The sequence below is a fragment of the Ixodes scapularis genome, unplaced genomic scaffold (genome assembly GCF_016920785.2).
Source record: "Ixodes scapularis isolate PalLabHiFi unplaced genomic scaffold, ASM1692078v2 PGA_scaffold1__304_contigs__length_218370807, whole genome shotgun sequence".
NCBI classification, from domain to species: Eukaryota; Metazoa; Arthropoda; class Arachnida; order Ixodida; family Ixodidae; genus Ixodes; species Ixodes scapularis.
In genome coordinates, this window is record NW_024609846.1 from 147,078,254 (window position 1) to 147,103,049 (window position 24,796).

The 24,796-nt window shown below is 42.3% G+C and overlaps 1 protein-coding gene across 1 annotated transcript in view; it reads right to left on the bottom strand.

The window, feature by feature from the left end:
• The window catches only part of LOC121836164 (neprilysin-1-like), a 103,210-nt gene that overhangs the window by 44,096 nt on the left and 34,318 nt on the right, over positions 1–24,796 (bottom strand). Inside the window, exons 10-14 of the mRNA XM_042290971.1 lie at positions 19,582–19,659; positions 17,204–17,313; positions 14,540–14,601; positions 14,393–14,444; positions 14,232–14,299 (exon numbers count right to left, since the gene is read on the bottom strand). Of these exons, the coding sequence (XP_042146905.1) occupies positions 14,232–14,299; positions 14,393–14,444; positions 14,540–14,601; positions 17,204–17,313; positions 19,582–19,659 (370 nt within the window). The remainder of the gene's footprint in view (positions 1–14,231; positions 14,300–14,392; positions 14,445–14,539; positions 14,602–17,203; positions 17,314–19,581; positions 19,660–24,796) is intronic.

A 24,796-nucleotide genomic window follows, 5' to 3' on the forward strand; every position in this document is an offset into this window, starting at 1 on the left:
TGCATCTTCCTAGTTTTTTTGTTATTTGTGCGCTGTTTACAGTTGTATCAGGAACCAACTTGCCTGCATAGCCAGCTTAATCCACTGTGTATTTTCATGCTCTCTTGCGATTCAGTCGTTCTCAGAGTTCTTTTAGCCACCATTGGTTTATATGACACATCACCACTAACGAGAATGCGATGGAAATTCAAGAGACATCATCTACCTATTGTAGACGTTTTTAAATTAGCTGAATACTTTACGACAAAATCTAGGATCATTGTTTAGTTTGTCATTTAAAATTGTGCTTGCTGTATTCATTATTATCATTAACTGCGTACCATTATTTAGGCCATATGCTGTTTGGGGACACATCAAATAAGGATTATTATTAAAGTGTGACGATAATTTACAAATAGTCAACGCTGGACGTGCATTTCTTTAAGCCCGGTAGCGAAATTCGTAGCCCCTACATTTCTTTGTTTGTTTGTTTTTTTAGAAAATTTAAGGCCTTCAAATGCTCAAGCAGGCAAGGTAGGGTCAAACTTTGCCGTCTTTGGCCAGGGTTTTGGTGCCTTGGCACAAATTCGCCAAACAAGTACCGTAGTTAGGCTTTACTGCTGTTAGTTGACCTTTGATCTGGCATCGGTTTGCCTAAATCGCCAAACAAGTACCGTGGTTAAACTTTATTCCTGGTGTCTGGGCCTTCAACGCAAAATAAGTGCCAGATACATGCTTCACTGTTAGTTCTGTTTATACGTGGCACTTTTGGCTCAACTCTGGTACTTTGGCAATTAAGTGGCGAGCGAGAAACAATCCACAGAAGTGTCAACAGAAAGTACTCTGGCACAAGCGCCTTTGAGCAAAACCGTATTATGCTTAGGATAGCCGCCTAGGATATCCAAGTGTATGTCAAGTGGGAAAGCGCCAAACAAACACAGGTACAACGAGGTAGACAGACAGGGGTACACTCGCAGGTAACCTCTATTCGAAAAAGCATTCATATATATAGCCGTGGCAAAACAAAGTCATGGATAATTTTGGTGTAACCCCCGTAACAAAAAAGATGACTCATTTGCCGGTAAGGACAGTGACGTGTCACTTGTACATTTGTCGCTCTTTGCTTTGACATCAAAAGCTTCCTGCAGTTATACTCTCTGCGTACCTAGCCAGAAACCTGATTTCACTAAATATTGGGACACATGGGTAACAATGAAGTCCGTAACAAGGTATCCCGACGGGTTAGCTTCCGTGGCCACGGCATGTTCGCGCGCAAGATGAACCCTAGGAATTTAGGAGTTTCTCGGACATGCTACCTGGCAAGCCAGCCTGCCTGTCTGTGAAATATATAAACTTGTGCGATTACAAATAAAAGAATATTCATATTAGTATTTTTTTTTTTTTTTGCATTGACGTTGTATGTGGTCGCGTGCGTGGCCGAATGGCAACGCACGCGACTCGCCCGCAGAGACCCCAGGCTCGATTTCTGAGGGCCGTGCAACTTTAATTATTCTGATGTAATAATAATTTTTACAACGTCCGGGAAGCTTCTCGTTTATAATGTTCGAAGACCGAACACGCTAATGCAAATGTTCGCGAAACCCGTGCGTCTACAACAGGCACTCCGGGTGGCTTTGTGAGTTCAATTCTTCGCCAGTGCTCGATCCAGCAACTACGCTGACATTGACGCTCGCCTACGATGCGTGCTATTATTCTTATTTTGCTTTTCGGCACAATTTCACACCCATTACACGTTTATTTTTTTCCGTTTATTTTTTTTTTCTTCTTCTGGTTACCACCCGTGCCATTCTGGTAGAGGTGCGGGGTAGGAACCCTGTGTTCCTTAACCGTACCCCTCCGAGGACCCGTTTGTTAAGCCCAACTCCAAGTCGACTATTGGCAGAAAAGACAGGGCGTGTGGCGACACCATTCGGTGGTGAACTTTGTGAGGCCGTAGAAGACTGGCTCCAGTAGTGCGACCGAGTGGCCCACCAGAACGGGTGGACAGCAGATCAACGCCTTCAGAACATCTGCTCCTCGTTGGAAGGAACAGGAAGGCAATGGTAAGAAAATCATGAAGGCGCCTTGACCATGTGGGAAGTTTGTAAGAAAGAGCTGAAGAAAACATTTGGCAGTGAGCACCAACGGGAACGAGCCGAAAACCTGCTTCTAGGGAGGAACCTGGTACCCACGGAAAGCGTCACCAGTTTCGCTGAAGACGTCCTCCATGTTGTTCGCCCGCGCCGACACGCAGGCTAACGATGAAAAGAAGCTATGTGTACAGATGCAAGATATCAAGAATGACATTTTCGGTGGCCTTGTCCGCAATCCTCTCACGGCAGTGGAAGCTTCGTCTCAGAAACAACGAACATCGAAAGAGCGCTTCTCGCGGGGGCGAACTATTACCAGCGGTATACCGGCGCCACCGTGATTGCACCGTCAAATTGTAGCTTCGGTTCCAGCAGCTCTGACCTCTTTGTGATTCTTGAAATTGTCAGAGCCATTGTCCGCGGGGAACATAGGAAGCTTGTGCCGGTAGCTGATCGACCAGCTCCTTCCATGCTACCAACACACGTGCGCCCAACTTCCTTCCATGCTACGAGGGAGGCGATGGGGTGGCTTCGCGCCGCGATCACCGGGGAGCAGGACCGCGGGCGCAAAGTTGAGCTCCGATAAGAAAGCGAAACCTAGAAACGCGTCCAAATTGGCCGCTTTTTAGAACGCCGTAAATTTCTGCCCCTGCTATATGTCCTTTTAAAAAGAGTTGGTTTGGTGTTTTTTGATGACGCTCAGGAAGTTTCTAATTGGAATTATATGTCTATTTTATTAATTAGAAAGTTAATAGTTTAATAATTAGCTGACTGGTCGTTACGATGATCCCCCTATACTATGCCTCCCTGCCCGTATAACTCACCTGCGCACACTGAATAAGTGTAACTTTCACGGCTTTTTTTAAACAAATCTGTTAATTTGAAAACAAAAACAACCGGTATATATACAGGATGTTTCAGGAAGGGTAGACAAATTAGATATTGCGAAAACTACGCGTCGCAACATAAAAAGGATTGTGTTGTTTCGGTCCTGGGCCAGGGGACTATTGAGGAAAATGATTAAAGGTCCGGGATAATTAGATTGTTAATTATTTTTCCGTAATTAACTTTTTTGATATTGTATTTAAGGGCATGATTTCAATCAGAACATTGCTCAGCATTATTAAAAAACACTAAATCAACAAATTGCAGAACAATAGAAGGCACGCGAAGCATTTTAAAGCTTTCTGAAAAACTGCAAACATTCGACGGGTTTTTAAGTTTCGGTTTGCTATCGGAGCGCATCTTGGCCCCGACGGCACCGCGCCCCGTGGTGAAATAGTGCAACCAACCTCTGCTGCGCTGTCATCGCGCGATGCAGCAGGGGCTGGTTGCACTATGTCTCCACGGGGCGCGGTGCCGTCGGAGCCGAGAAGCGCTCTGATAGCAAACCGAAACTTAAAAACCCGTCGAATTTGTGCTGTTTGTCAGAAAGCAGTGGTGATGAACCGAATATGCCGAACTTCAGATTCGGCAAAGTTCAGCGAATGCCGAATTTTTGAAGGAAAGTTCGGCAAAGAATCGGTGAAAATTCGGCAAACGTCTGCGCACGCGCGAGAATGCGGCGGGGCCATGGATTGCAAATGGACGCCGTGCAGTCGTGCGGTTACCATTGTGCAGTGTAGTACAACCAGCGGTTACGGCGAGGTGTGGAGTAGACATCACGGTAACTGTGCGTTTGTGAGCGAGTCTGGTTCTCTTCAATATTTCTGCCTCAAGAATAGAAGATCGACCAGTAATTTACGCAGTCCACTGCGCAAGTGACAAATGCGGCGGTGCATTCTGGATAACGTGATATTCATTTGACCTTTCCAGTGATGCAACGAGGTTGTTGAAGCATTCACTGACAATTACTTTAAAGCACTCCTCGGAATTGTAACAACTGGAGTAGTGTGTTCCCAAACAAAATAATATTGCTTTTTCAATTAGTGTTATTTCGCGACTTTCATGTATCTGCATAAAACAAAAAAGAACTATAATGTTCGACGTTGCACATTCGACGTTCCTAACTCTCCCTATATTCCGAAACGTTCGTGTGTGTCCTAACACCAAAAACAGGCATTTTAAAGGTTATAAACGAGACGCTGCGACTATGGGACGCACACTTTCATGGAAAGCTGACGTCAAGTGACTCAACCGAAAAAAAAAGGCATATCTACAATAATATTATTCTCTCTTCTGGTGAAGGCTCAGCAACCGTTGCATTCGTTTTCGCGCACAAAACGGTGACTCCCAGAGAAAGCGAGAACGCAGCGGTATTGCCTTCATTTTAGCAATATACACACACATGCAGGCTTGCGCTCATGGTGCCTCAAAACCGAAACTCTCGTAGCGTGATTCGTGACTGCGCCACGCTCGCTTCTACCCAACCTCGTTTTCACGCCACTTCTGTAAGGAGTCACTAAAATTGCCAGTAAACACAAAAACAATACCGATACAATTATATTGTAGAATATCACCTTATTTAGTAATAACTATGTCAATATGCATTACATGCTGTATTTAAGTTAAGAAAAAATAAACATAAAAACTTTTTTCGCCAGGAAAAACTGAATAGCAACGTTAAGTGTGCTCATAATGTATTTTTGCCGAATCTTTGCCGAATCTTTAGAAAAGTTAGGCAAAAGTTAGGCTTTGCCGAATCCCAAGATTCGGCGCCGAACTGTCGATTCGACAAAAGTTGGGCCCATCTCTAGAAAGCAGTAAAATGCTTCGCGTGCCTTCTATCGTTGTGAAATTTTTTTATATAGTGTTTTTTGATGATTCTGAGCACTTTTCTAAGTAAAATCATACGCATAAACACAATATTAAAAAGTTAATTAAGCATAAATAATTAAAAACCTAATTATCCCGGACTAATGTATATATATATATATACAGGGTGTTTTTTTTAAGCTTAACAGATTTGTTTAAAAAAATCCGTGAAAGTTACACTTATGCCGCTTGTGGAGGTGAGTTATACGGCCAGGGGGACATATTATAGAGGGATAATCGTAACGATCAGTCGGCTAATTAATTAAAATTTGTTAATTAACTTTTTAATTAATGAAAACAGACATATGGTTCCAATTAGAAACTTGCTCAGCGTCATCGAAAACCACTGAATCAGTAATTTTCAGAAAGACTTTGAGCGCGTGAGAAGCGTAGTACTGCACTAAAGTTACCAGCCGTAGAGCAGGTACAAAGCTAGCTGTTGCGATAAGGCACCCGCGCGATTTTTCCGTCTCTTATCTAGCCCCAGCCTTGCACCTGCTCCACGAGTGGTAACTTTACTACAATACTACGCTTCTCACGCGCCGAAAGTATTTCTGAAAACGACTGATTTAGTGGCTTTCGATGACGCTGAGCAAGTTTCTAATTGCAACCATATGTCTATTTTCATTAATTAAAAAGTTAATTAACGAATTTTAATTAATTAGACGACTGATCGTTACGATTATCCCCCTATAATATGTCCCCCTGGCCGTATAACTCACCTCCACACGCGGCATAAGTATAACCTTCACGGCTTTTTTTAAACAAATCTGTTAAGCTTAAAAAAAAACACCCTATATATATATATAGAGAGAGAGAGAGAGAGAGAAAGAGAGAGAGCCTACCAGGCCCGAAACGTATCATCAAGCTCACTTTTTTGGCAACCTCCTCGACCAACTCCTTTAAGGGCAATATATTTCTGTGAATATATATATATATATATATAGCAAGCATATTAGCAATTGTTCCGTTGAAACGTTCGGTCATCCCGTTGGTCTGCGGATGATATGGCGACGTTGTTCGATGAATAACGCTGCAAGCTTGTAAAAACTCTTCCAGAATATATATATATATATATATATATAATGTTCTAGCAAAAGTCAGATTCAGTGATGGGGTTTTATTATTTACACCGGTATTAGATATAGAATTCAAGACGTCCGTCCGGTATAAAATGCTGCTCGCTCCCCAGTCTGCCCTTCTTACTCCTCTTCCCCCAGGACGGCACGTCCCCGAAGACTCGGGCCGCTTCTCTTCGTCACAATTCCTTCTTTATGGGGAGGGAGGTCTTTTTAATATTCAATAGCCTATTGCCCTATTCACCGGAGGAGTCTGAATGCACCCCACACACCGAAATTCGAGAACATGCCGAGCAATGCCGTCAAATAGCAAGGACACGTCGGCAGTGCGTGTCCTTGCTATTTGACAGCATTGCTCGGCATGTTCTCGAATTTCGGTGTGTGGGGTGCATTCAGACTCCTCCGGCGAATAGGGCAATAGCTGCTATTGAATATTGAAGAGACCTCCCTTCCATAAAGAAGGAAAAAGGGTGAAAATTGGGTAGTATTTTGGACGGTGGTATTATCAGCAACGGTTATGAATGAAAAAAAATAGTCCCGATTTTGGTGATCAGAGGAAATATACATAGCAAGCATATCAGCGAGTGTTCGGTTGAAACGTTCGGTCATGCCGTTGGTCTGGGATGATATGATGACGTTGTTCGATAAATAACGCTGCAAGCTCGTAAAACCTCTTCCAGAATTTTGGAAAGGAACACAGTTCCGCGATCTCTAAGGAGCTCTTTCGGAGCTCCATGATGGAGAACAATCTGGTTTAAGAAAACAATATTCGACATTTCCTGCTCTCACCGAAGGTAAAGCAGCAGGCTCGACATAACGGGTGAGGTGATCAATGGCGACGATGGTTCCTCGGTTTCCAGAAGAGGAATTTGAAAGGGGACCAAAACAATCTATCTCAACCCGCTGAATGGTCGTTCTGGGCACGGTATGGCCTGGAGCAGACGTTGAGATGAATGGGACGCGACATGCGACTTTGGCATTCGGGGAGTATCTTACAAAGTTTTGAACACTGCCATAAAGCCTTGGCCAGTAGTACCGCAGACGAACCAGAGTGTAGGTCTTGAGAAGTCCTCCATGACCACTTGCTGGATCGTTGTGAAGATGTTCTAAAACCTCACAGGTGACGAGGGATAACAAGAAGCCAATGGAGACCTTTGGGTGAATAGTTGTGCCGGTAAAGGAGCCCATTGCGAACCCGGAAATGTCGGGACTGCTTTCGTAGAAACCGGTTTTGGGACGAGTCAGGGTCTCTAACTACAGTCACAACTTTCGATAGCCACGGATCTCTTGCTTGTTCGAGTTGCATGTCGACAATAATTACTGTCCACAAGGTGAGAGGGTCTTCGTTGGTGTCAGATGAATCGGGTGCGTCAGAGCGCAGGAGACATTTCGAGAGACCGCCGGCGTCGCCATGTTTGCGGCCAGATTTATACAGAACCAGAAAGTCGTATTCTCGTAGGCGCAGCCTTCATCGACCAAGACGTCCATTGACATCTTTTAAAGACGATAACCAGCAAAGGGCGTGATGATTGGACACAACATTAAAACGTCGACCATAAAGGTATGGTCGAAACTTCGTGATTGCCCAGAAGACTGCTAAGCATACTTTTTCGGTTACGGTGTAATTTTGTTTTTCGGGTTTTGAGAAAGCCCTACTTGCATAGGCGACAAATCATTACCAAAACCTGCTTTTGTCTGAGCGAGTATTGCTCCGACTCCAAGACCGCTGGTGTCAGTTCGAAGTTCAGTTGGAGCGATGGGGTCAAAGTGTCGGAGTATCGGAGCGGATGTTAGAATTTCTTTGAGCTGATTGAAGGGATCTTCACACTGAGATGTCCAAGAAGGCAGGTGGGACGATTTCTTTAAAAGGCTATGCAGCGGTGCTGTGCTGCTATGGATGCGAAGCCACGCGCAAAGCGTCGAAAATAGGAACAGAGTCCAAGACAACTTCGAAGTTCTATCTCCGTGGTCGGCTTCGGCACGGTGGAAACGGCCTGAATTTTCTCAGGATCCGGCTGAATGCCGTCTTTGGACACGAGGTGACCCAGAACCTTTATTTGCCGCGCCGGCAATGGACACTTCTTGGTATCTAGCTGGAGGCCGGCGTGACTGAGACAGGACAATATGGTTGTTAATCGATGGAGGTGCTCCTCAAATGTCTTTGAAAATATAACTACGTCATCGAAATAACACAGACGTATTTTCCACTTCAGGCCTCACAACACGGCATCCATCATACGTTCAAACGTCGCGGGTGCATTGCATAGGCCGAAGGGCATGACGTTGAACTCGTACAATCCTTCCGATGTAATAAAGGTGGTTTTGTCTCCGTCATTGGAGGCCATGGGAATTTGCCAGTAGTCTGAACGGAGGTCTAGAGAAGAAAAATACTCGGCTCCCTGTAAGCTGTCAAGGGCATTATCGATTCTGGGCATTGGATACACGTCTTTGCGCGTGATCTTGTTCAGTTGCCGGTAGTCAACGCAGAATCCTATGCTACCATCTTTCTTCTTGGCGATGACGACTGGGGAAGCCCATGGACTCGTAGATGATGCGATGACACGCTTGTTTAGCATGTCGCTAACTTCTTCATCAATTATGCTTCGCTCAGACGTTGAGACACAGTATAGACGTTGACGCAAGGGTTTCTCGTTGCCTGTATCAATGTGGTGAATTACAGACGTGGAACGGCCCATAGTAGACTGTGTGCGATCAAATATGACGTTACATTTATGCAGAATGGGCAAAATTGAGTCTTTTTGACACAAATTGAGGTGGCCATCTACAGTGGATAACAAGAACTCGTCTTCGTTATGTCGCTGCTGGACTAATGCACAACAATATGCAGCAGAGGGAGTATTGAATGCGAAAACCTCGATGGCTTGAGATGGTTCGGCGTAGGCTACAACTTCATCGGCAGGAAGCATTATGGGAAGAGAAGACACATTGAGAGCCATAATACATTCGTGGCCGTTGTCAAGGTTGAGCAAGGAAAAGGGAACAAGGATACCTGTCTTGCGAAAAACAAAAACAGCAGATAGAGATGACATTAGGACTAGCACTTCGAGTTTAGATGACTGAATCGGCAGAAACATAGATGCAAATGCAGGAATTCGTGTGTCATCAATTAAAAATAATTTGATCGTGTCGACAGCGCAATTTTATTCAAAGAACCGAATTCCAGCAAATTCCACTTCTGCACGTTCACAGTCAATAAGGGCACTCGTTGCTTTGAAAAACCTCCCAGCCAAGAATCACGTCGTGAGAGTAGGAAAGAAGCACCACAAATTCGACACAGAAACATATTTCTTGAATCACAATGCGTGCTGTGCAGACACCGGTAGGGACAATGTTTTGCGCACCAACAGCTCTAAATGGACGTCCAAAAAGAGGGGTCGTGACTTTCCTTAAGCGATTACAGATGTCAACCCGAATGACTGATACTGAAGCGCCGGTGTCATTTAATGCTTGAACGTGCAAACCATCAATTACAATATCAATCATATTTCGTGTAATAGGGCGAGGACTTAATGATTTACAAGGATTTGCAGTCCTTGCCTCTGGAATAATTCTTGCCTCTGGAGCAGCTTCCCTCTGGAGCGGGAGATGTCGTACATGGGCGGAGAGGAGACAGAGAGCGTCGTCTGAATGACGGAGATCTGCTTGGTCGTTGTTGCCGTTGGTAGTGAGAGTAATCTTGGAAAACATCACTTCGACAACTATTAGCGAAGCCTGGTCGATAGTGAGCTTGTGGTGGGCGACCATAACTTTCAGTGTGCCGGCATCTTCAAAATCAAGCGACATGTCCAACCAGACCCCATGAAAAGCAAATTGGTCGTTTTTCCGGGGTCCTTCATATGTCGGCTCTACGTCCTTGCCAGGGAGGGGGAAAAATTAATGCTGGGGTTGGACGACAGGCATGGGTGGTGGGCGCGCTACCATTTTGGCGTACGTAGGCGCGAGCGGCATTGGCATGGTGGGCGGTATCGCAGGGCAAGGGATAGCGGCTGTGACTTGCTCTTGAATAAGCGCTCTGAGGGAAGGTGAGACGTAGGGCTCTGGGGAAGTGGCAGGCTTTCCTAGTTGGCGAGCTACTTCGTCGCGGACGATTTCCTGAATGCGGTATCGAAGGTCACCCAATTTATTAGAAGGGCTTTCCGCTGCGTCGTTCAAGGCTAGCCTGCTTCATGGGAGGCTGCGGCTCGCGGCTGAGTGGCAAACGCTGGGTGCGCAGCTCAGAAAACGTTTGGCAAGTATCAATGGTTTCAATGACGGTCGCTGGGGGTCTGACGACAAGAATTTGAAATCCGTCTTCAACAATTCCTTTCGTGATGTTTTTCAGTTTTTCGTCTTCCGGCATCTGTATGTCAATGCGCTTGCACAATTTGAGCACATCTTAAATGTAGCTGACGAAGTTTTCATCGTTTTGTTGAACCCGTGATGCCAGGGTTCTTTTTGCTATCAGCTTTCACTGGGCTGGCTTCCCAAATACTTCCTGAATTTTTTATATGGACAGAGTCCAGGTCGCCAGCTCTGACTCGTGATTGGTGTACTATAATTTAGCGACGTCAGTCAAATAAAAAATAACGTTATTTAGTTTCAGCACATCATCCCATTTGTTATGAAGGCTTACCCCTTTCCACGGAGTCCAACCAACCATCAATGTCATCGCCGCCGATCCCGCTGAAGAGCTTCGAGTCATGTTGGCGAATGGCTCCGGTACACAAAATAGTCGTAGGTCCTTGGTTGGAGGTAGCCCTTGAAGCATCCGAGGTTCCTTCGCCTGTCATTGCTGATGGTGGCCGCCGATTGCGGAGTTCCAGGGTTGGGAACTATACTTGCGAGTAAGGTCCAAGTTGGGAAAGCTCGCACTCTCTACCAATTCTAGCAGAAGTGGGATTCAGTGATGGGGATTTATTATTTACACGGATATTGGAGGATAGAATTCAAAATGACCGTCCGGTATATATTGCCGCTCGCTCCAGTCTGCCCTTCTTTCTCTTCTTCCCCCAGGACGGCACGTCCTCGAAGACTCGTGCAGTATGTCCTCGTCACAATATATATATATATATATATATATAGGAGCGGTGAAGGCGAAGTACTGCATCGTGACACTAACGAGTGCCGACAGGGAGTGCCTCGATAGTAACAGCACAGCGGAGGCTCTAACGCGGTATAGCCTTCTGTTGGCACTTTTCGCACATCGCGTCGAATTACCCTGTGGCACCTCTTTGCCTGTGTAGCGCAGCTGCAACTTGCAACAGCCTCACGGCTGGTGGGAGGGGAGAAGAGGGGAAGGGGGGGGGGGGGGGGCGGTCGGAACAGCTTTTAGTGTGGGCGCATGCCCCCACTGGTTTAGAACTTGTGGGAGCGACTGCCCCCACTGCCCCCCCTGCCCCCCCCCCCTCCCCCCCTTCCCGGTTCTGTAGCCCCTGATCGCACTTCTAGCCCGGTTCATTTCTCATCTTGGCGTGACAGACTTAACCATCATTCATTCCATTTTCCGAAAGGGTCGCAAAAAGGTGTTGGCGAATCTTAAACACAACTTTTTGACAATAGTTAAAGCGCACATTTGAGAGACTTTACAACCTACAAAAATATTATTCTAAGCTAAACTCATAAACTTATTTATTGAAAACGCATGTTCCTTAGAGTCCTGGGACTTCAAATTTTGTTGCTGGTTCAAATTCCTTGGGACGCTGTTTAGAATCTTTACCTTGTCATTCGTTTTGCTCTTGCTCGCCGTTGTAGTGCTATCGGGACGTTTCTTGGCAAACAATGCCTATGCGGGACATAAATGACAGCAGAAAGAGGGAGAGCTAGGGCGCTTGCTGAGCTGAACAGCGCCAAAAGTCCTTCCTACTTTTGGCGCTGTTTTTCTCTTCGTAACTATGCATAACCAACTCGCCCAATTTTCAACGGTGCTGAGATCTCACGCCTAATCGAACTATAACACCCTTTGTTTTTTTTTTATAATTTTAATTATTCGTCTAAGGAGATGCTACATTTATACTGTAGGTGCACTGAGTACAATATCTTCAAGTATCCAAATTATCTCTTTCCGATTGTCAAATTGAAATTTCTGTGATTCGCAGTTATCTAATCCCTTTAAGATATACATTTAATTACATATGAGACAAAATACAAAATAAATCTTCTTCGCATTTTCTTTCTGACAGAGGGATAAACTTTATCTGAAATTTGTATGTAGAATATAAAAACGTGTATGTTCGGATTGTCCCTCGCCGTAGAAAATGCACATATCTGATTACCGTAACAGTCATACTTGAGAGGATAATGCATACTGTTGTATTTTTCTGCAAACAAAAATAATTAGACTTAGATGCGACCTAATTAAACTCCCGATTTGTAAAAGAATGTTGAGAGAATAAGGTAGTCATGATGGTAAACCTGGGACTTGTGTAGGAATGGAAATGGCGAGGTTCCTGGTTCAATACCAGGACCAGGTGGATTGTCTCAGTCGCTCACTAGTCACCTGGCTCTGTTTGTTCAAAAATGTATGTTTGTCCCTTTGTCCCCCAATCCCCTTCTCCAGAGATTACTACGGTTCTATTTGTCCAGCTTGCTTGCTCCTTTGCATTAATTTCATTACCTTCATAACCTTAAAGGGGCACTGACACATCAAAATCATATTTTTTTTTTATTATCCGCAACGATTGAAAGCGATGCCGGGACATTACGCTCAAAATTCGAAATTTGGAAATTCAGTATTCATGAAGTAAAAAAACAATGTCCAAATGCCGAATTTGAAGTTCCCGCGCTATCCGCGCCGGTGCGTTGACGTCAAATATTGCGGAGTCCTGAGAGTCTACTTTCTTTCACGACTCACTGCTGTTGCCATGGCGACCCAAAGCGAGGAGGAAAGGAGCGATCGAGCGCCGCCGGACCGGTTTTCAGCGGTGTCGCCTGTTTTCCGTGGGAGGATACAAATACAGGAGACGGCACCACAACGAACTCCCGATTTTTGGTATTTCAGAAAGAATGGCCATAGTGCGTTCGCAGTTGCGTTAAAAAACATGTTTTAGGACTGCCGTTATTAAATGTTATAGAGATGTCGCCTACAAATCTTCTAAATTTCATGATTCTTGACGTCACGAATCAAAAGAAGCGAGGAGGCGAGAGGCGGGAGAATCAAACGCCAAAAATAAAAAGGCGCACGCGCGCGCGGGAAATTTTTTTTCGCGATGCGGTATTTTTTGCGTGTATATGACTGCAACTTGCATCGTTTTAGACAATAAAAAAAGTTTAAATTTTCGGGTGTCAGTGCCCCTTTAAAATGTAGTCCGTTCACCCTTGTTGGTGTTAGACTGGTGGCCGCTGTAAAAACCCGTTTGCACTAATGACGACTAACTCCTAGTTAGCTCATTTGGTAGAGCGCTCCACTAGAAATGGAGAGGTCCCTGGTTGGATATCAGCACCAGGCGGATTTTTTCAGTGACGTACTAGTCACCTAGCTGTATTTAGAGACTCATGTTTGTCCTTTGTCCTTCTTGTTTCACATCTCCAGGGATTATTATTGTCAATCTTGTCCAGCTTGCTTGCACCTTTGCATTAAGTCCATTATTATCAAGGCAACCCCTCCTTCCTTTGCGCTTTCCATTTCTTTCCTTCACATTTTCTGTTTTGCTACCCCAGTCAGGTTTATTATCATGTTCAACTTACCCGGTTTGCCTGCACTCAGACTATTTGTGCGGTAAGGTAATATTTGTACCGAAGAAAGTGTCCCGTTGGCAGGCGTGGTATGCCCGTATAGAAGACGGATGTTGTCAGCTTCCTAGACGTACTTAAGTTTTTAAGAAAAACTCATCACAATAAAAACATAAAAAGTGCATGACAAAAAGTTGCCGGGATAGGTGCCCAGACCACGTATATTGTTACTAGCTAATCACGAGTCCCCTTGATGGCACGACTTGCGCTGTATACTTGCCAGAAGCATTAGTTCGTTATGTTGAAATAAGGTAGATTTAGCAAACGTACGCACGAATGGATCAAAATACATCCATAACATGTGTGGAAAAATTTCTTTCAGTAGATTTGCAAGACAATACTAGCTAGGGTATGTAACGATAAATTGAATTACCGATAAATGTAGCCATTTTATAAATACCCTATACGCGTAAACATGTTTTAATTTGAAGTAATTTGAAGTTAAGTCGTGAAAAACTTCACTCAACATATTCGATCGCAAAACATATGTATCAATTTCAAGTTTTATTGCCCAGAAAAAGCAGATCCACAATATTCAGTTAAACTTAAATTAAGTTGGGTTTCGTTTGGTTATTCATGACTCAAAAATATCTGATCTTACCTTCGTGTCCAAACTGAGAGACAATTGCGGTCGAAATAATCATCCCCAAGCCTCCGAACTTTGACTCCCTATGGAAACCGATAACAAAAGTAATATCAAACGGAGGAGAGTCTTATGCGAAGGGATTTCCCTATTATTAAAACCAGCTTAAAAATACTCACGGTGGGAGACCGGATCGAAACCCCATACGGTATAAATATGCAGCGGGAAGGACTGCAACAAAATGCCATGTCGCAACGTAGAAGTATGTTAGTCTGGGGCTCCTGCGCGCATTCCGTGGATAGAGACCGATAAAAGTGCTTGCCTACCTAGTGCAGTCTCTGTTGCATCATAAAACATGTGATCACCAAATGGATCAATATAAGTAGCGCTGAAATAGACACGCATTGTAAATAGCTTTTACTTTATATGTTACGCATGTAACAGTCATTGATACAATTTCATTTCTTAACAAGTAGATTGTTAAGTGCAACATTCGAGAATATTAGGGCCATAAAGGAATATTGAATGTATCACAGCCTTACATAAGGATTTAAACTTTTGTTACGAAGCGAATAACCGTAATTTCAAAATGAGATTTTTAAAATAGAGATTTTTCCAAAGATAAGGAAAGCGTCAAATATTTGTTTCATTGCGACCTAAACCAAAAATGGAAGAAGTCACTCCCAACGGTTACTAATACTGAGGCTGGAGAGTTAATTTTATAGTTATTGAACACGGCAAACAAGTTGTATTGTTTCACTACACAAAAACAGGCACCGCTATTTCATTTTATCAATGCGATACCTATGTTATAAGCAGATAATGTAATTATTATTGGGAACAAAACATAATGTAACGGCAGCTAGCTAAAAACTTGCTTCACTCTAAACTTCCGTTTACACCGCTAATTATAGAAATGGTATTTAGCACAACCAAAACCTTTTCATTAAAGTCAAGAAGTCAAATTGTGTTTTTCTTTGTAAACAAGATGTTAGATAATTACACTTATTCAGACGGGGGCCTCAACGTTTTCAAAGAAAACTGTTGAAGAGAAAGTGACAAATACCCACATAAGTTTTGTTTATTTTCCAACTCTTCCGTTTATGTTTTGGAAGCTCAAATCAAAATAGCAGTTCTCTAATATTTATAGAAATTAAATTCATAGAAACGTTAACGATTCATACCAGTGGTTGCCCATCCAGCTAAAGTGCTCACCTGTGTTTCCATGGTGCTTCCAAACATAATATGTAAAAATTCAAATGCGATTAGATTGGAGGACTTCTATGAAAACTATTTTGTTCTTAGCTCGAGACTGAGGCAGGAAAAGAGGAAAGTTTCGAAGTAGAAGAAAAATGAACAGTCGAGGGCACGTCTCTAACACAGAGCTGTGTTAAAGACGTTTCCTCGACTGTTCATTTTTCTTCTACATTGAAACTCTCCACTTTTCCTGCCTCAGTCTCGGGCTAAGAATAAAATGGTTAACATCCACCAGCTCGCCTGCGCAAATCACTACATTATCATGAAAACTATGTTTCGCTGATTAAATTGCGAAAGACCATATAGACCGACAAGCTGTTTACAAACAAATCCCGCGTTTGCCCACTCCAGGTGTGGGCACTGCGCGTGCGCAGAAACCGAATTCGCGTGAAGCGAAGCGTCTGCGTATGCGCAGTGCCGTTGACAGCGCCACCGCACTTGCGTGACGTCAGGGTCACGTGTTGGTCTATAGCGAGTAACTAAGGCTCAATAGCCTCCCATTTTTTTTTTTTAAATATGGATTATCATACCGAGTGCCTTGCCGCTACTGTTCTTCAATTCTATCCTCAGTACGTGCTTCACCAACTCGCCCAAGCTGACATCCTCTTCAGTACGCCCTTTCCTCGCACGAGGTATTCTGAAGACTGCGACACATCCAGCAAAATCCCCCCCCCCCCCCTTGATCACCGCATGCGCGCGAAAAGAAGAGAACAATCGTGTTCCTAAAGACTGCAGGATCTTGAAAATGACTGGCGGCGTTGGTGTTTCTTACGACCGCTCGTGACTACATACTACGGGCTAATACATTCGCGCAATCTAGCGGGTTTTTCGACTCGCCCATGTTATCCGCATGATGTCAACGATGGATATTACCGGCTTTTAAAGAACACCTCTGACAATCTCTAAGGAGCGACCGCCTTGTTACAGAACAATTTTGATGGAAACTCAATGCTGGATACGGAATAGAATTCCGATCTGAGTATATTTTCGATCATATTTAATCAACATTCTTTCACAATGTTGTCAAAGTTTAATGTAACCGGCCATTTTGCAGAGAGTGCATAAATTCGATCACAAAAAACAGTTAAAATTGTTCAGTTTACTCATATTCTGATTGGAAGCCTTCCAGGCTTCCTTGACAGATGGGGCCATATACCAGTGTGTTCTTTAGTCGTAATGTGTGATTCAGGCTTCATTCGTGTAGAAAAATGTCTGTCGCGTCACCAGTCTCCCCTTTGTCACAGTAGACGAGCATAGGGCTCGGAAGTTCGAGGTTCTGGGTCACGTCCCTTTGGGGTACGTTTGGAGTTTTTTTTTTTTTTTTCATTCCTTTTCAAGTAATACGCTACTAACTCTCCCGTGCGTGCAAATGCGTTTTTGCGTGACGACTAGTTGAGAGGTGAGGGGGGAGAGGGGGTATTTAAATAAATGCTGCCGCATTTAAAACCAATGCTTTGCAAATAAAGCGCAATTAGATTTTGAGTAGATAATTTCTCCTCGTTCTCATTCTTATGTACATAACTAACATTGTTTCTAATGTGAGTACTCATTGTCATTATTGCCTGCCCTCCAAATAAAACAAAATATATATCATTGAGGCAATATCGGCTGCATAACGTTTCACGCCCACACCATAACCCGCTTTATTTAAATTAAAAAAAAAATTAACTATACTTGGGATACTGCAATATCAACGCATATGAAAAGGCAATGAGAAATTTAGTGATACTCACTCATTCTTAACCATCAAACCAGAAAGCTGCTCCAGGTCTGTTAGAAAGTTGTTTCTTCTAATATATTGGAACATAGTAGGAAATTTTGTTCTCTCCGTAAATGTGGGCAGCTGTTTAAAAAAAACTCTTAGTTTTTCAAGTCCTTTTTATGCAGTAAACTAAAGCGATTCCGTTCATAGCAACTTCTATGTGCAACACTTAAGGAGTAACCTGTTGTGTGCCCTACAAACATGTGAAATGTCAACTTCACTGAATAAAGGTTCCATTTCAAGATAGTTTAAGATTACATGTGCCACCGAAATGGCACACTTAACAAAGCTATGTAGTTACTTTACGCTGTGTGCGGACTATGAATCTACAAAGCGGGCTCCGTAAATATTTCGAAGCTCAGTGACGAGTTCCTTTATGCATTTAAGAGTAGCTGCAGCGTGTGTTTATGAAGCATCTTTCTAGATGCCTTGGTATGCTGAGAACAGGAAGAACAGGAGGCAACGCCACCAATCGAAAAAAAATGTGAAGTTTAAAAGCATGGAGCTATCGCGTATCCAAAATATGCAGCGAAGCCTGGAGTGACCTGGTAGTCGAAATGTGAAGCGGAGAAAAGGACATTAAATTTATAAAGTTGGAGTTACAAATAGCCTCAGGGTGGTTATGTTATGTAACTTCCCCACCACATCTAGTGCTATCGCACTGGTCGAATAGACATTTTTAAAGCTTCTGTGTACAGTCTCCCACATATGATAGACCCATTAGCCATCGCAATTTATTTGGCGGTGCTAAGAACATGTTGGCAGACGTACCAACCTTTAGAAAGGACACATTCCAAAGGAAAAACTATTTTCTCACTCCAAACATTGTTGGGTTTGCCAAAGCAACTATTGCACAGCCGTCGGAAACGCCATTCTCGAATGGCGCTTTTACGCTCATGCAGATTGTGGGAGCTTTGAGCTCATATTGAGAGAATAATTCACAATAACGACTAAATATACTTTTAGCATATTGGCGAATCATTCGCTTGTGTTCGCCTTGTTAACTGTATTTCCCGCAGACGCCTATGTTAAGGAGGTAATATTGAAGCTTTGTAGAATTACATTTTTCTTGAATTTTTAAAAGCTACAGACTAAGGTAGCCACCTATTGGCAGCACTGAGCCGAAGCGGTACGATGGTTATGTCATTCGTGCTATGTTGCATACTGACTCACAAAGGATACTTTGTCTACAGCTTATAGGACCTGGCGTTTGACAGCAGAATATTTACGTCACAATTATATTTGTTCTGTTTGTTTAGGACGACCGTGTACATTTTTGTGAAGAAAGGAGACTCGTGTTTTCTTGGTAACTCCAACCCCCCAAAGAAAGCAAGTGCAGTGAATTTTATCTTAATTTGAGCAACATCGATTTGTAATAAGAGGACCGATCTGGCGCCCTCTGCTGTAAGCTATTACTTCACACTAATACCAGACTAGATTGATTTAACTAGTTACAGGCTTAAGCTGAGAAAGTTGGTTCACTGCTTGTGAGTGGGGCCAGCTGAAATAAAAAAAAACTCGCAGAGGAAAACTTCTAACACACAGAGAAAAAATTATAACATTTGCCCGCTTTAGATAAGATTATAACATTCGCACCAGCGGTGCGAATGTTATAACTTTTTTTCTCTGTGTGTTTTCTGTGTTCAGCTGGCCCCATTCACACGAAATAATTTAACTACTTTGCACCCACCGGAAGCCTGTCAATATAACATGCACATCAAGGACTTTTTGTGTTTAAGCATATTAAAACCTCTCACGAATTGTGCGTCAAGTTCAAGAGCGATTGTTAAGACAAAATAACGTCGATTATACAATTATATAAGCCGTATTTATTTCGCTATTCAGACTGCAGGTATTTCATTCGGCTCGACGCACCGGCGTTCTGATATATGAAACGAAATACAGCTATCGCTATTTTCTTTGCGGGCTATGCAGATATTGTAACTAAAAAAAGTTTATCTTTTTATTCTAAAAAATTAATGGTACGTAGAATTTCTAAGTGAAACGCCACCTCCTTAACTGCCATTACTCAGATTCGACTGTTATCAGATGAAGAAAATAATCATTTAGACTATGTAGGAGAATATATTGCTATACTTTTCATTGCTAAGGCATTGGCGACCAGTATGCACGTAGAGTTTCAAGACAGATATTTTGATTAGAAAAACAAATGCACAGCTTACATGATTTTTTTTTTAATTTATATGATTCCGGTAGCACTATTTCATTTTCAGATGGTTGAATGAAATATATATATATATGTTTATTGCTTAAAGTGTCCGGTTATTTTTGATGTGATAATTAAAAATATATCCATTGCAGTCTGAGGATATTTTGTGCTTGACTTACGTGTTTATAGAGGGATTCAATATAGGCCTCGTCGATTGTTTTATCTCCGAAACCGATTTTATACTGCAGCTTCTTCAACTGTAAAAACGTTACAATTATGTGTTTTAATAGAACATGTTAATGTATTTTTCTCCGCACACACTATTCACATCAGCGAACAGTTCAATATCAATCGTATTATTTCCTATTTGCTTACAGCACGGACGTACAAACAGGAATGGAGATGATATACTAAAACACAATGAGAATAAATTGTGAATGAAAATAATATTTTATGCAAGAGCTTCGTTTGCGCTTTCCATGGGCTCAAAAATGATAATTATAGCTTGAGTGGGGCCTGGACATTTCGGTGTAGGACGTTTTGGTGTATAGTGTTTCGTGGAGGTTTGTTTGGTGCACGGACTTTTCGGTGCGCGGACGTTTCGGTGCACGGACTTTTCGGTGTAAAAAGGAACTTTAATTTCTTTCCCTAATTTCAAGAAGCGCGGAATGCATTGATTCCGACGGGCTGCCTTTGGGAAGCGACACGAGAATTTCGAAATACAGAGTATCCCCTTAATTCGGCCTGGTGTTTTTTTTTTTTTCCAAAAGTGAATTGCTTTATGCCAATGAAACCAACTGTATATTGTTAGCAGGCGACTTGCGAGAGTTTGATTATTTTATAATAAAGCCTAATTTATACAATTTTACGACTAATTACCTATTTTCTGAATGGTGTATTAAGAGCCGAAATGTCTATGGGAAAGTTCAGAGCTCCTTGAGGAGCACCCGAATCAGCTGTTCCAAACGTGACACGGTTCGCGTGCATTTTTGTTTTCTTTCCTGAACAGTAAAATCCCTTGAAACATGACAAAGTACCCAGTTAACGCGCCCGGCAAATGATAGACAGAATTTCAATTATCTAGGGTTTTCTTTATAGGCCAAAGGAAAAGAAGCATCCCAGGCGCAATGCACCAAGCTTTATTTCTCTCACCAGCAAAATTTCTTATGTTTTATATATTGGGTATTCAGTGAAAGCCTTCACAAATTGCAAACGTAGGATCGGTGAAAAAATAAAAACTCTCTTTGAAAACCAACTATTAGTTGCGGGGGACGCCAGGAATTGCAAAATATATAATTGCACGCTATCAGATTAACTAAAACTTTCTAACAAACTTTCTAATTTGCGACTTTTAGGTTCATTTTGGATTTAGAATTTTGAAGGATACCACAATGGAGGGCTGAAGCAATTTATGGAGAGTAAAATAAAATGCAACCGGTTTGGACGTATTCGCCGCCAAACTTTGCGCTGTAATGTGTGTGATAAGACAGTTGCTTGAAGTGATATCAAATATTGTAAATCGTGCCCATATACAGCGCAAAGTTCATCGGCGAATATATCCACAGTTGCTTCTTTTTTTTTTTTCGTAGGTTGCTTTAGCCTTCCTTGGTGGAAGCCTACAAAATTATAATTGCACATGAACCTGAAAGCCGCTAATTAGAATGTTATTTAGCATATTTATATTAGGATTCCAATTTTTGTATTTTCTACAATTTCTGGCATTTACTGCGGTAAAAGTTGGTTTTCAAAAATAGTTCTTTTTTTCAACCACACTATCGTTAATAATGTTTAAATGTTTTGCTGAAATACCTGTATGAACATCGTTGTAAACAGTTCTTTTACGGCCAGCAATATCGTTATTGTGCGGAAGAAGAGTTGTCCCCATATCATGCACAGCAGCTGCTATTTTCGCACGAGACTTAGTAAACATTTGATTTCATGTAAAAAAATAGTATTCAATCTACTCGTCTTGTTTCTTTGATTCAAATCGATATTTGATTTGGTCACAATTATTTGGTACTCGAACACCCCAAACCTAAATTATTCTGTAATGAGCCACAAGCGATCAATTACTTTTTTTTTTTTTTTTTTGTCGTGCGAGGTTATTCAACGAAGCGAAAATGTGCTCCGCAAGAGGTGCCAGCCTCCCTGAGTTTGCGAAAATAACTTGCGTATTAAATTGTGCTGGGGTTTATTTTTCTCCGTGCCACCCCCTAACCAGGCAGAGAGCTACCAAAGCTTTACCTTCAGAAATTACCGTTAGTGTTTGTGTGTGTGTGTGTGTGTGTGTGTGGTGTCTGTGTATTTTTGCCTTGCTGGGATAGCAGGCAAGGAGGGTTTTATTTTCTAAGTTCTGAAAGAAACTGCAGAACGACGGCACTTGCATAATCCAGCTACTCTTTGCGGACCATTCATACAGGGGCTGTCAAGATGCGGCTCACGAGCTGCATGCTGCTCTTTGCGCGTCAAAGTGCGGCTCGCGGGTCCCTAGCCAACCTAAAATCCCCCCTTCCCGACCTCCCTCCGGCCAAACGAGCACTTCCCCAAGAAAAGAAAGGAACGCGTTTTAAATTAAAAGACAGGTAGCGGTTCGGTAGTCTTGTGCTACTGCTACCATACAGAAGTTGAACTGCATTCGACTCGAATAGATATGTCTGAGGTAGCTCAGGTTTAATTTAATGCTTAATTTAAGGTCGCGTGACATCAAGTTGAAACTGAATTGTTCATAAGTTACGTGACATCAAGAAATGAGACGTCATATTTCTGCTTAATTTGGCGGGGAAACTGAATTAGTGTTGAGGTCACGTGACGTCAATTTTCCCGATACAGTTTGTGGGGAATTGAATTGCTGTTGAGGGCACACGACGTCAATTTTCCCGCTAAATCTAGTGGAGAAACTGAATTTGTTCATAAGTGACGTGACCCCAAGACATGTGACGTCATTTTCCCCGCTAAATTTAGCGGGGAAACTGAATTGGAGTTGTGATCACGTTACGTCAAAATTTCCCGCTGAATTTAGCGGGAAATTGAATTGCTGTTGAGATAACGTGGCGTCAATTTTCAAGCTCACTCTAGCGAAGAAACTGAATTTGTTAATGGGGGACGTGACGCCAAGTCATGTCACTTCATTTTCTCCGCTAAATTTAGCCAGGAATTGAATTGGTGTTGAGGTTACGGGACGTCCATTTTCCCGCTAAATTTAGCGCGGTTATGCCGACTCCGCTCAACCCGGAAACGGGCGTCCAAGAGCCGCGCTTTAAAACTTCTCAACGCTGCCCAAAGAGTAAGAGACAAAAACTAATTTTCGTAGACCAAGTTTCCCGCTCCGCTAAGCCGTCGGCAACGAAGAAGCCGCTACTGCGCCTGAGCGCCGATGGCCTTGACTGTATATATCCGAGTATCGTAGCGGGTTGCGGAGAGCGTTTTGGGACGGGGAATACGATCTATGAAAACTGCCTAAAAACGGACATCACGTAGAGATATAATTCACAAAAGGAGTATGAGTCAAACATCCGACCTTTGACAGTTAGAAAAAACGCTCATTTTTACCGCAGACGTTTCTGCGCTCCATACTAGAGAAATAAAAATTATCCGAACACCCGGCTTGGGCCATTCTTCTAATATACAGTTCTGAACAACGTATATATTTTTCGTAAAAATTAAAGATTTTAACCTCTTTGCCTGCATGATTTGATATTATAGCATATGATATATGCATAGCATATGCAAATATGTCGTTATAAGCGCATTGCATAGGCAATAAAGAAAAAGTGCATAAATATACGCCAGAACATATTTTTTTGCATCAAACCCATTTACATTCATTACTTATTTGTTAAAACGCTTATGGACCCTGTGGCCTGTTGTTTACACCCAGAAATGTGCTTCTTGTGTACAAGTTACTGTTCTATGGAGCTAATATCTTTGTGTGGCCGAACGTCTGTCAACAAAATTACACTTTTAGTTTTTCACTTTACGAATGACAAAAAATCTAAAATGACCACTGTCCTGTTGGATACTTGATTTGTTTTCAACTCATCTTGCGTCTAATAATGTAATCTCCCTATTCTCTGTGCCTATCGCGGTGCTGCTTTAAGTGCCCACACATTTATTCGATTATCACAAGCCGAGCTCCTAGATAGGTTCATGAAATGCCTGAAGTCTGATATCTAAAAGCTTGGATAGCTTGTCTTGGAGTTTTTTTACCCTTTTATTGAAAGCTATTAGGCTGGTAATGATAAGCAAAAAGAAAAGCTGGCTATCAAAGCTTTTTTTTATCTTGAGATGACGCTCTCGGTAAAAGTTCTTAATTAATCGTTCGGTTACGCAATCCAGCTGCGCTTCTATTTTTTTAAACAATGCTGACTCATGTATAACAAATGACTGAAAGATGCACGTCACTGCGATCAGCAATAAAGTATTTCGATTTTTTTTTATATGATGCAATACACCAAAATATGCCGCTCTAAAAAAAATAAGCAAATCTCGAAGAAGAGGAAAATCTGAGCATGCCCGTTTCTGGTCAATATTAGTCAGGCTACCTTAAAGGTTGTGATTTAATTGTGCGTTTATTGAAGAATAAAGGGTTGTTATAACCGAACAAATTGAGATAGTTCCGAAAAGTTTAGGAATTAGACCAAGTAAACATCACGCTTGAACACGACTACAGTTGACGGGATGAATAACAAAAGAATGCGTGGTGAAGAAATCACTTCCCAAATTTTATACTTTGAGAAAAAGCTGGGAACATTTTTGTGGACGCAGCTGACTTGAAAGCAACTTAGAGTAAACCATAATTATGTGTTACAACTACTTTTTTTGCAGTAAAAGACAGTATATAACGTTAATTAACACATTTGAGCTTTATTTAAACCCGCTGTGAATCTCGCACAAGTATTATTAAATATTTTACCAGAATTTCCAATGAAGTATGCAAAGAAAGAAAACTACAAAAACAGAAAAGGGGACCTTATTGAAAGCTGCAGATTGATGTAAAAGACTAACGGCTTACATTTATTAAATCACATCAGCTAGTATTGAGGCACCCAATATTATCCTTTCTCAAAGCAGGTATAACATCTTTAAACGTTCACGGCTAGATTTACAAACACTGAATTGAATGTAAAAGCACACACGAGCTGGTTTGGATTGAACATGACATAAACCCCGAGACTAGGGGCAAAAACGTCACGAACACTAAAACATCTCGAACACAGCTGAATTTTTTTTTTTTTTCAAAAAGTGCTTATGTAGCCACTTTGTCGAAGGAAAACAAAAGGGAGAAGCCAATACACCTTTTTTCCAGAAGTACACCATAAAGTGCCATAACCTACCACAGATTCGAAATGACGTCGCCAAACCTTTTCCCTCTTACTCTGAACCTTCGCTAACCGA